The 12,473-nt window shown below is 34.3% G+C and overlaps 1 protein-coding gene across 1 annotated transcript in view; it reads left to right on the top strand.

Annotated features, from left to right (window-relative positions):
- The window catches only part of cno (adherens junction formation factor afadin), a 16,437-nt gene extending 4,112 nt beyond the window's left edge, over positions 1-12,325 (top strand). The window contains exons 6-23 of the mRNA XM_017901862.1: positions 3-139; positions 420-699; positions 871-1,527; positions 1,650-1,898; positions 1,964-2,104; positions 2,546-2,611; positions 3,068-3,141; positions 3,277-3,395; positions 3,748-3,900; positions 6,715-6,819; positions 7,115-7,259; positions 7,458-7,715; positions 7,944-8,993; positions 9,075-9,204; positions 9,416-10,244; positions 10,356-10,624; positions 11,498-11,613; positions 11,712-12,325. Of these exons, the coding sequence (XP_017757351.1) occupies positions 3-139; positions 420-699; positions 871-1,527; positions 1,650-1,898; positions 1,964-2,104; positions 2,546-2,611; positions 3,068-3,141; positions 3,277-3,395; positions 3,748-3,900; positions 6,715-6,819; positions 7,115-7,259; positions 7,458-7,715; positions 7,944-8,993; positions 9,075-9,204; positions 9,416-10,244; positions 10,356-10,624; positions 11,498-11,613; positions 11,712-12,063 (5,130 nt within the window). The 3' untranslated portion in view covers positions 12,064-12,325. The remainder of the gene's footprint in view (positions 1-2; positions 140-419; positions 700-870; positions 1,528-1,649; positions 1,899-1,963; positions 2,105-2,545; positions 2,612-3,067; positions 3,142-3,276; positions 3,396-3,747; positions 3,901-6,714; positions 6,820-7,114; positions 7,260-7,457; positions 7,716-7,943; positions 8,994-9,074; positions 9,205-9,415; positions 10,245-10,355; positions 10,625-11,497; positions 11,614-11,711) is intronic.
- The last annotated feature ends 148 nt before the right edge of the window (positions 12,326-12,473 follow it).

The following is a 12,473-nucleotide window of genomic DNA, read 5'->3' as shown; positions in this document are numbered from 1 at the left end:
CTGCTGCTGCTGTCGCTACTGTTTGTCATGCCCGAAGTCCAACACGTGCACCGGAATCAACCCACAATTACGAAACTACTTTTGATCTTGATGGAAACGTTGAGACTGCAAGTCTTACCAGTAGCAGAGATGGTAACAGGTAACAAGTAATGGTTTTTCTTATCCGCTGAAAGGATTTGTGTCTTCGTTGAAAAATATTTATAACGAAGGGATTCTTCAATCAAAGATGGGACTAAATAGGGTAAGCCGAAATAAATTTAGATGACATGAAAAACGAAATATGAATTATAGATTTGTTTTGCTACAATTAGTGAACAAATAAACAAGTAAATGGATTTAATGAACCATTCAATAGTTGTAAGATGAATTTGGATAGAAATATGAATAACGAATAGTATTAAATATTACTGTTTTAATAGAACGTTGCAGAATGATCGACAATCACGTGGAACGGATCCTATCTTACCAGCTGTATTAGAATTTCTCGAAGAAACAGAAGAAACCTTTTTTCATGCTGTAATCACAGACGTTGAACCGTCGGCACCACAATTCAAATTGGCTCCAACTTATACACTTTACCTGGCAGCAAGATATCGTGCAAGTACGCATTATAGACCAGAATTGCAACCAACTGAGAGAGCTCACAGATTAACTGTAATGTTAGCAAACGTTGCTAGTATGATTCAACGAGTAATACAGGTAACTTGAAGTAATATATCGGACAAAATAAATAATTAATGATATTTCGACAACCTCTTGGTTACACAAATTATCCGATCAGTGTGGTGGGGAATATTGAATGAATTATAATACACCATTTTATTGTTATTATTGCTTTGTTTAACGCAACATCTCATGTAATTATTATAGGAACGATACATGGATGCATCTTCTTTGGCATTATGGTTAGCAAACGGCTCAGAATTATTACATATGTTGAAAAACGATCGACATGTGGGAGCGTTTTCAACGAGAGCACAGGATATTTTGACAGAAGCAGTACACACGGCATTTGCATCATTAGTTAGGTGCATTTCCTTAGAACTAGCCCCGGCCATGTCACAGTTCATGGCTGATGCTGATGAACCTGCTAAAGAAGCCGGAGTTCTTCAAATATTTTCAAGCACGATGGCTTTACTTAGAAGATGCAGAGTAAACGCAGCGCTCACAATTCAACTATTCAGTCATCTATTTCATTCGATAAATGCAACGGCATTTAACGCATTAGTTTCAAACACAAACTTATGTGTTAGATGGTTCGGTCGGAGATTGAAGGCGAGATTGAATGCCCTTGAAACCTGGGCAGAGAGGCAAGGTTTGGAACTCGCGAGTCAATGTCACTTGGCAACGATTATGCAGGCTACACATCTTCTTCAAGCACCAAAATACAATGCAGAGGAGCTTGCTACGTTAAGTTCAACCTGCTTTAAGTTGAATTCTCTCCAAGTTAGAGCATTATTGCAAAAGTATCAACCAGCTGCGGATGAGCCAAGACTTCCAGCAGAATTAATAGAAAACGTAGTCAGAGTGAGTTAATATGTAAGAGTGTATAGAATAAGTATAATTGTATCTATATATCGTGTAAGAAAGTAAAAATATACTAAGATTTCCAGTATTTGAGTAGTAACGTATTATTATTAAAATGTTAGGTTGCAGAAAGTGTGGCAGATACGCTTGCGCGTGCCGATGGCAGAGAGATTCGATTAGAGGAAGAGTCTACGCTTGCATTAGCACTTCTGCTTCCTGAGGATGGATATAGTTGCGAGGTTATTCGTGGTGTGCCTCCCGGATTAGCAGAATTTTTAACACCATTACAACGTGATGGTCTTTGCCGTATGGCATCACAACCTACTAGCAGCGGATACTGGACTATATATATGATAGATCATCATAATAATGTAAATTTTCCTTTACTAAGAATATTTGTCATAATAATTGAATAATAACTAAATTTTCATTACAGTTTCGTAGTTCAAGCGCAATGAGCAATAGATCCGGTGGCTATTCTTGTCATACAGGACCGAATGGTGCTCAGCCCGAGATACATGTAATAAAATTACACAAATCTACGAATGGAATGGGTTTGAGCATTGTCGCAGCGAAAGTGAGTGGTCATAATCGCGTATACAGGCTGTTCCAGAAACGGTAGTACAATCGGGAAGTGGTTGATTCTACATAAGAAAACAAATCGAAAATAAAGAAAAAAATGTTTTCATTCGGAGCTTCGTTACTCAGAAAATCAACTTCGAATTTTCACCGAATACGCGCGCACTTAACTTTGGTTAGATGGATCAGTATACCAGTATACTACGTGGATATTCAAAGTCAACTCTCTTAATAACGAAGCTTCGAGTAAAAAATTTTATTCTTTATTTTCGATTTGCTTTTTCATGTAGAATCAATCACTTCCTGGTTATACTATAGTTTCTGGAACACCCTGTATAATATGTATTTAATATAAACATACAAATTTACACACATAGGATTTAGAGTATCGGTTTTCGTTATTCGATACAAAATATTAATTTTAACTGATATTTTGTAGGGTGCTGGTCAGGACAGACTTGGAATATATATAAAGAGTGTAGTTGCTGGTGGTGCAGCTGATGCTGTAAGTACATAATATTGTAAATAATAAATATATATGCCTCGTTATAAGTGGATCATTCAGAGGACAAGATCCAATTGTAATACAACGGCCCTCTATTTTACACATCTTCTGTTCTTTGCCGCGGCGAATGCAATATACTGCATGTGAACACCGGCCACAAATTTTGTTCGAAATCTCGATGATTTTGATTGTAGTGTACTGTTTCTTATTTCGGAAAAAAGAAAGAATTAGTGGTTTCTCTTATTCTAAAGCCACCGATATCTCATACAAAATTGCTGTCTCGTTCACTCACAGCCTGTCGTACTCTCCGCGGTAACTACAAAGACAGTGGAGTGGTTAGGGAGATGACTCTTTTATCTCTATCATTAATTTCTACACATTGTTAATTCGTATAAAATTTAATTCTTTGTTCTTTTTACGTATGTATGTATGTATGATATGTATGCGTGTGCACAGGATGGCAGATTAACAGCTGGTGACCAACTACTCAAAGTGGATGGACAAAGTTTAGTAGGAATTACTCAAGAAAAGTGAGTAATTTAGACCTATGTTAAAAATCAATAATGATGTAATAATAGAAGAATCATTGCGAGGCAATGTTTATATTAATTCCTTTTATATTTGCATCTGTGATAACAATGAATTCTTTTCTTTTTTTTTTATAGAGCTGCTGAATATTTAGTACGTACCGGTCCAGTAGTAACATTGGAAGTTGCTAAACAGGGTGCCATATACCATGGTTTGGCCACTTTATTATCGCAACCATCACCAATAATGACCAGAGGTATATGTTTTTTAAAGTGATTCATTTTTTTTTTAATATTAACGAAACGAGAGCTTTGTGGTGAAAGAATTGTGAATATCGTGAGAATGAAGGAATAAGCTTAATGAAAGCGGCGTGATTAAGAGAAATAAACAAAAATAAGCAATTGCTTGAGTGAAAAAACTCAATTCATTCCCGTGATGCTTTCGATTTGCTAACTGCAGAATGTTCGCTTTATAACGCTTTCACGAATCGTTCTCGCTCGCATTATCTGTCGATGCACTCCATTTGATTCTTCGTATTCTGACTCTCTCGAAACAACAATATATAATTAATTGCTTAATTAACGCTTCACTAACTGATTGTTCTTAAGCAGCGCACAAGATTCGACCCAAGTCCGAAAACTTGGAAGCTTCGACGGTGCAGGAAACAAACGAGCAACCATCTACGTCACATTCAATGGGTAATTTGTTGAGCGTTCCAAGGCATGCGATCGATTCGGAACATTCGACCGATTCAGTACCAGGTGCGATTCATTCTTCGATTTGTTCAAAAAACATGGAATATTATCATGATTTTGATCCTTTACATTTTTCATCATATTATGCTTTGAATCGGCGCTGCAATCCGTTGTGGCATATTTTACAATCAGAGAATTTACAAACTTGCTTACAAGGTCAAACCTCATGGTTGTCCTTAACAGATAACGAATCCATGAAAGAGTCTCAGCGAGAAAAAATTATAGTATATGGTGAGGGTGATAATGATGGTAATAATAATGATAATAATGATGACCGTAGTGTTAGTGGTATAGGTTTATGTTCGTCTTTCAACTTCGGTACCAGATATTTACAAACATATAATTCTAGTACATTAGCAGATAACATACACACTTTAATTATTCAAAAAGATCAAATAAAAAAAAAAGATGTTCTACCTACTTCGGAAACTAGACAATTCTACTCAACTTCATCAACGAGCATCTTAGACTCGAATTTCAATGCCTTGGCTACGGTAGGCATGAAATATAATAATTTTTGTTTCGATTTAATACCTTACATTGATCAGGCAGATGAAACATTCTCGATTTCTTTATTAAACGAATTTAACGAATATCGAATGGAAAATAATCTCGGGATGACAAATTCACAAAAATGTAAGCATCTTGCGTTTGATCACTGCAAGTGTTCACGATTAATGGTTGAAGAACAAGTGAATGATCATAAGGAAGAACCATTTAATAAACAAGAAACATATGCAGCGACGAGCAAACAGTCGACTAAATATGAAATAGAACAAGAAAATGAGGAAATAAAAAAGAAAAAGAAAGAAAATATCTTATTATTATCTAATATTGTGTTAAATGAACGAAATGATAATTTAAAAATTTCTACGATCCCCAAAATAACAATCATGGATACCATTCAAGTATTAAACCTTGATTTATCTGGCTTAGATAACAATACATCGAGTGATTTGTCAAGTTTAAACAAGTGTTGGAAATCACCGGAAGAGGTGCGCCTTGGCTGTGGTGGTCGCGTAGCAGCCTTGACTAAACATTTTTCAAAACTCAGTAGTATCAAATCAATCGATCGCTGGACTCACTCAGTTAAATTATTAGAGAGTTCAAAGAAATTTGCTTCAGAACCTAATTTTGCTTCGGTTGAACTGTGTCACATGTATTCAAATTATTGTTTTCCAACTATTAACAAACAAGAATATCGATCCGAATTAGATTTAAGAAGTAATGATCGAAATGCTTTTGAAGTAAACCAGATGTTTAAAAAATCGATCGCAAATCTATTAAATGAAAATAATAATATTGAAGTTAGGTACAGCGATTCAACTAATATGTATAAAGAGAAATCAACATATAATATACAGAAATTATCGTTATCAGAACGGAAACACATACTGCGACAATTGAAAGGAGAATCTGATCTTGATGGTACAAAAGCACCATCTCCTTCTAGTTCCATTTCTTTATCTCCTTCGCATATACTAAACAAAAATATGAAATCTACGAACGAGATTGCCGCTGACAAAGAATCAAGTACAATATTGTCTTCGTGTGAAATACAGAAAAAATTGATACCCACGAATATTCAGAAGTCTAAATGGACTATAGATGTCGAAGCAAATTGTATTCGTATGGTGGACGAACAAAAACAGTTGTCCAAAGTGGTTAAACAGTTGTCGAATTCTTATCCAAGTTTGCAAAGAATAGGAGAATTCTTACATAATGAAAACGAGTTGTTAAAATACGGAAGTAGAAAATATAATTTAAAGAAATACGGTTCGACAAATGGATTGAGACAAATGAGCCGACAAAGCGACGACAAGATGTCTTCGTTACATGCAAATGAAAAACATTTTCAATTTTTGGAGGATACATCACGAGATAATAATAATAAAATAATCTCTGAAGCAAAACAATGCAAGCAAAATTCCCTGCCTGGACATTCCACTGACATGGCAATAAACTTCAACCAGGATTGGAAAAAATTAGTCAGTGGAGCAATTTACCCAAAATCAAGTCAAATTCGTCTAGATCTCGATTTCTTTTTACGTAAGCAATTAACACTGCTCTTGCATTTTTTAAATATCTGCCTGCCAATATTGAGAACAATGAATGTTGTGTGAATTCGTACCTACATAACGCTCGATCTATATTGGCATGTCAAGGCAATGTATTTTCGAACAATTTTTCTCAATTTCTTTGTCGAAGTTAAATGGTTTCACTTTAATTAGAATTTTTAAGTGCACCTTTTATTTATTTGATTAATAATTCAGGCACAATTAAATTTAGGAACAAAAATAGTATTTTATAATGTTCACGTGCACATTAAAAGTAAGAAAATAATAGAGAAAGAGTATTTAGCTTAATTTTGTTACGATTCTAATATTACACATCCACTTTTTTCATTTATTTTTCAATATTTCGTTCTGGCAATTTCATTTAGTTACCTACAGCTTCACTTGTACATAAATATGTATAAATAATAATATTGGTATAAAATAGTTTCTATAATACATTATTATTATTATTGTTAAAGCATGCATGTTTGCATATATTTATGGTATATATGTATATTGTTATAAACAAATGCATTACAAACAAAAATTTGCCTTAAATGATTTGAACGATACAATTAATACTATTGATTTTTTGCGGCTCAATGATATAATGTATTGCTTAAAAAACACTGTGTATCACTTGTTTATGCTTATTTAAATGTTCTATCACTACTCTATGTGTATGTGCGTATGAAAGGTAGAAGGGTGAGCGTATCAGCAAAGTATTATATGGACATGTTTTCGCATGTTATGACTATCACAGGACCTCGTCGCATGAGTGAACGAGACTTGCCATCTCAGCTTGGACGCGACGCAACTGCACCGCAACAACAAATGCATACCAGCAAGTCCGTACCAGCATTGCACAGTAAGTAGATAGTAATTATAGAAGGATGAGAGAGGATGATTGGTGGAATAGCAATACACGATGCAATACTTGTTATTATGCTTATTATTTTATACCATGCACTTTCAATCTTACATACTACTTCTTTCCATGTTTTGTTTTGTTACTTTATTCTCTTCCTGTTTTGTGTATCTAGAATGTTATATTCTGTTGTTTCACTATAATCTTTTCATGTTGTTTAGTTCGTTACCATTAAAATTTGACTCCATGCAAATATGTAAAATAAAAATTCGTGTCATATAATTTTGTAAAACAGACGTAGGAACGGATGGAAAACAACAGCACGAGGTATTCAATCCTGGTTACAGCAGAGCATCGTCAAGTAACAGTGTTACACCCCCTGTTACACAGCCACCTCCACCTATGACTACAATCAACGGTTCGACATCATTACGTTCTCGGTAAATCTCTTCTCTCGAATCGTGGTACTTTTACGCCACGTAATTTATATCGTAACATAATTATATATAATATATATGGTAATTTCTAATTAATTTTTAATTCTCTTGTTTCCGAATCGTATATTAATATCTTTTTTAGATCCATTTTATATTGATTAAATATTTATCTTTTTTCTATAATTTTCTCTGTTAAAATAGTTCGAGTCATAACTTGCATGATTCGACGAGAATCGGTACATTACCCCCGAGTGGTCTCGTGAGTAGACAACAGTCATCACCGAATTTGAATCCTAGTCAAACAACGAATAACAATGGTACAAATGCTAATCTTGGGATAGGTTCAAATACTCTTCAAGGTAACGAAGCCGAAAGATTTTATCAAAACTTGAGCATCTATCGCAATCAAGATGCGACAACTAAACAACGACATAGCCCGTCTCAACATTCAGACGATAGGTAAGTATGTTTTGCTTTTTCTTTTAATAATTTCATACCTTCCTCCTATTTTGCTTTTTCGCTTTACATTATTATAAATGTATTTATTACACGAACGACTTTTGTTGTATTATTCTTTCTTACTTCAATTTTGTTTTATCAATTTTGCGATTAAAATAAAATTGGAAAATAAATTTCGACGATCACACGTCGTTCGTTTATCGTTTTTTTCCGCCTACGAATTTTTAGGAATCCTCTACAATTACAAAAGAATTCGAGAGGTTCGCAAAATTCTTTGAATCGTCCAGGAACATTCGAAATGAATCAAACCAGGGATCGTCCAATGTCTGCATATGTACCGCAACCTCAACAGCAACCTTATATTATTGCTGGACAATCGCAACAACAAGGCTGTACAGTACCTTCAAGATCCCAATCATCTCGGGATATAATACGACAAGAAGCAAAACTACAAGAAATGCAAGAGGAAGTTCGAAGACGGGAATTACGAGGTGGCATTCCAGTTCCATTGAATCAGTATCGATCGACCGCGTATAATCTAAAAACAAATATGTCGGTTCAATCGTCGATTAGTTCTACTGTCCGACCTACAAAATCTATCGGTTCCCAACCAAATTTGGGATCAACTCCATCAGTAACAGTGTCCACGCCATCGATTTCAGCATCCGGTCATGTTACCACGAAACAAGCGGGTCTTTCGAGTTATGGTTACCTGGATGCACAATATGGCTCATACATGGTTCAATATGGGAAATCACCACACGTCCATCAACATCAACATCAACATCAATCGCAACCCCAATCTCAACATCCGCATCAACATCAGCTTCAATTTCAACATCAATATCAGCATCAACATCCGCATCAGCACCAACATCAGCATCAACATCAACAACATCAACAACAAAATCTTGGACATATCCAATATGGACATGGTGGTATGACATCGTCGAGAGGAAAAACTGATTTAATTCGTTTGCAACCGAATGGAATATTTGAATATGGAAGAGATCAAAATTCTCGAGATTTTGGAAAATTATATATGGATCAAAATCAAGTTTCTGTCGGATCTCAGTATTATTTAAATTCAGAAATACGAAATGATCATTATACTAGTGAAAGTGGAATAGGAAGAGCGCAAACTACGGAAGGAAATTCAATTTCTAATGAAATTCCTATACGGCCTGTTCTATCAGACGAAGGATTTACAGAAAGTCCACCACCACCACCACCAAGCACTTCGACTCATCCACTTTACAATAAACAATCAGATTCGAGGTAATACTTTATTGACAGTAGTAATTATAAAAGGAGAATAAAAGCAGATGATTAAAAAATAAAATACATTTATCTATTTAGATATACTGCAAGCATGCAGGATCCTCCTCGTGGAGGATATTATCCAGCAAATGTAACTGGAACTGCACTACAACCACGTCAATATCAGTATAGTGCTACGAATCCATGGCAACGCGAAGAAAAAGAAAGAGTAAGTATAAAATAAATAAAAATTCATTAAAAGAACTATAACATTTCATGCTCACATATTTATTAGATATGCTTAAAGTTTGTTATATCTTATTATTTAAATGTTACAAAAATGTCAGTAATTCAGTAAATAACATTTCATTTTTACATTTCCTTACCAAAATTATTAGTGTAATTATTATTGATATTTTTTATTTTTGTTATCATTTTAGGAACAAGCACGTAGAAGAGAAGCTGCGAGGCAGTGGCGAGATCAACAAATAGCAGAATTGAGTGCATTATCTCACAGAACATCGCAACAGGAAGAACAATTACGAGCTCTACAGTTAGAAAGAGATTTTCAGAAAAGGGCTGAAGAAGTTGCCAATCAACAAGACGATGATGAAGAAAGTAATGATTTAGACACTGAGAATGTACGAGTTCAGCAAAGCTCGCTTCGAACAACAATGACGCAAGATCGAAATAATTCATTAGAGCAACATCATCTCAACTTGTCTAGAACCAATGTAGCCAACCAGTCTGTCAGAGGAAATCATGTTACTCAGTCTCTTTGTGGATCTTCAATGCATTCTACAAATGTCATAGCGGCACATGGAAATGGTACTACTCAACAATGTTCGCAAAATGTTGTAACCAGCTGTCTGCAGCAGCAACAACACCATCAGCAACAGCAAGATAATTCTGGCACACATTTATTATCAGAATTTCAACACGAGAACGTTAATCAAATGCAAAATACTACAGGACAAATTTCAATGTCATCCTTGATTCATTTAGGCGGTTCACAAAAACCCCTTGGTTTATCTCAATCTAACGAGGAGAAAGAAGTGCATCGCAAACATGAAGAGATTAAGCGGAAACAAGTCGAATTTAACGATAGTCAGTTAAAGAAGAATGAGGAAGAAACCAGCAAACAACAAATCCAACAAATGTATCAGCAGCATTCACAACAATCCCAATCTCATCTTAAAACTCAACAATTACTGCATCCCAGTATGTTACGATTAGATAGTTTAATCATTAATGGATCAAATGTATCTTGTAAGTATTTATTTTACAGTCAGTGTTATATTTATAATGGATTCAAGCTATAAACAATAATACTCTTTTATTACGTTGATACTATAATGCTTTCTGTCTTTGTTTTGATAGCCACGCAAAATGGTACCAACGACGCACCTCTGCCACCAGAACGAGGTTCTAGTTATGCAGTTATGTCGCATCAAAGCACCCTTAGATCAAATAATGCAAACGCATCTAATATAATAACGTTAACATCTCAACCGCAATCGACATCTGTTAAAAGAGTTTCCTTTCACGATTCGAATGCAAATGTAGAATGTATTCAACGAAATGTATCGACTGGAAATTTGAGTACGAATCAAGCTGTGACTATGGACGTCATTACAGAAGATCCAAATGTAAGATGAATAATATATATTTTTAAAATTATATATTTATTCGTGAATGCCTAGTTCTATCTGTCTTTTAAAGGTACATATGTTTGGCACATAAACAGTGTCGTAAACGTATAGAAACGTGTCATTCAATAAATTTTTTGTTTCTCTTTAAATTAAACTTACAACTTTATCTTCTATAACCAGAAAATCTTTTTACTATTACAGTAATGCCCGCGTATATAGTTATTAACCTGTCCGTGTACATGACTACGAAGTATCCCTATCATTTACTGAAGCCATTTATTCGAGGCAACACTTGATGTTATATGCAATCTATATAAACAGTAGTTCAACCAATGTTGAATTACCAAAATAGAAAAAATGGAATTTCTTACTTTTTATTTTGTTATTAAGATAATATTATAGTCTGTTGTATAGACTGTTGATTCTTATGGCCAAAATGATACCAAACTCATTTAAATTAGTTTTAAATAAAACAAATAATATTTAATTAAGAATAAGTGTCGATGACTTCTGTTAAGCCATTTCAATAATAATCGAAACACTGCTTAATATAATAATTTACAAACGCATTATACCGCTCAAATCTAATATAAAATGTATCTTCCTTCTCATGTTTCATTACTATTGAACAGTGTGGAATTATTGTACTATTTCTGGAAGTACAGTTTCTCAGATACATGGCCACGCTTGGTCCTGGTCAGTCACTGTATACGCGAGTAGTACTTCATTGATCAAATACATAATTACTTATCTTCATCATGTTGTTACATTATGATGATTGACTTTCAAGATTTATTATAAACCTGGTATTCTATCATTGAGCAACTGCAATCTAAAGCATCACAAATTAAATGTATGAATTATTTTCAGAATTTCATAAATGATGCAGAAATTTTATTGGCATCTCCAAAGACTCCTGAAGGTTCTAGTGGGCCTTCGATTACTGGTAGCACACCTGGCGTAATAGGTGCTCAGGAAGTATACAAGTAACAATATCTTTTACTATTTTATTGTGTTCAAATATTAATAATTACTAATAATCACGATATGAAATTATAATTTTACATTTGACTATTTTGTTTAGAGATCCTAGACAAAGAAGGCTTGCAGAAAAGCAAAAACAGCAACAAAGTTCTCAAGTCGGACAAGTACCCGAGAAGCTCAGTTTTAAAGAAAAAATGAAAATGTTTGCAATGGAAACTGGTGAAGATGGGACTCCCCGGGATAAGGTAAAAATTTCACGTGCACAGCGCGAAATAGATAACATTGGAAATCCCACTACTGCTACTTTGAATAGCAATAACCACCACCATCATCACAACAACAACAACAATAACAACAGCAACAATAGTAGCGGAAGCAGCAACAGCAGTAACAATCTGAATAACAATAATGGCAGTAATATCAATAATAGCAGTAGTAATCGACAACAATAGAAGTTAAGACTGAAAATTGAAACTTATTTTCTTTAGAGTCATATTAAATCATTAATGTGAATGGATTAGATATAACAATGATCTATCCAAAACCAACTTGTCATATTTGAAGTAAAGTGGACTATATGTATCATATTCATAATACCACTGTCTATGAGCATACATGAATCATTCCAGCAATTATATTTGCACTGTTTCCGACCAAAAGTATGCTCTGAAATTGAATATAAACACGTAGAAGGATTATCGACTAGAATTATTAGAATAGAATAAATGCGTTCACGTGGTGAAATCATCCCTTGGCCTTCGTATTTTTAGTATTTGGTGACATAGTTAATATTGAATGCATTTGTATCAACTCATTCCATTGGACCAATTAACTTTTTTTTTTTTTTTTTTTTTTTTTTTTT

This window comes from Eufriesea mexicana, unplaced genomic scaffold (assembly GCF_001483705.2).
Source record: "Eufriesea mexicana isolate 0111107269 unplaced genomic scaffold, ASM148370v2 scaffold1767, whole genome shotgun sequence".
NCBI classification, from domain to species: domain Eukaryota; kingdom Metazoa; phylum Arthropoda; class Insecta; order Hymenoptera; family Apidae; genus Eufriesea; species Eufriesea mexicana.
The sequence above is the reverse complement of the archived record's forward strand: the minus strand, read 5'-3'. Positions and strand labels throughout refer to the sequence as shown.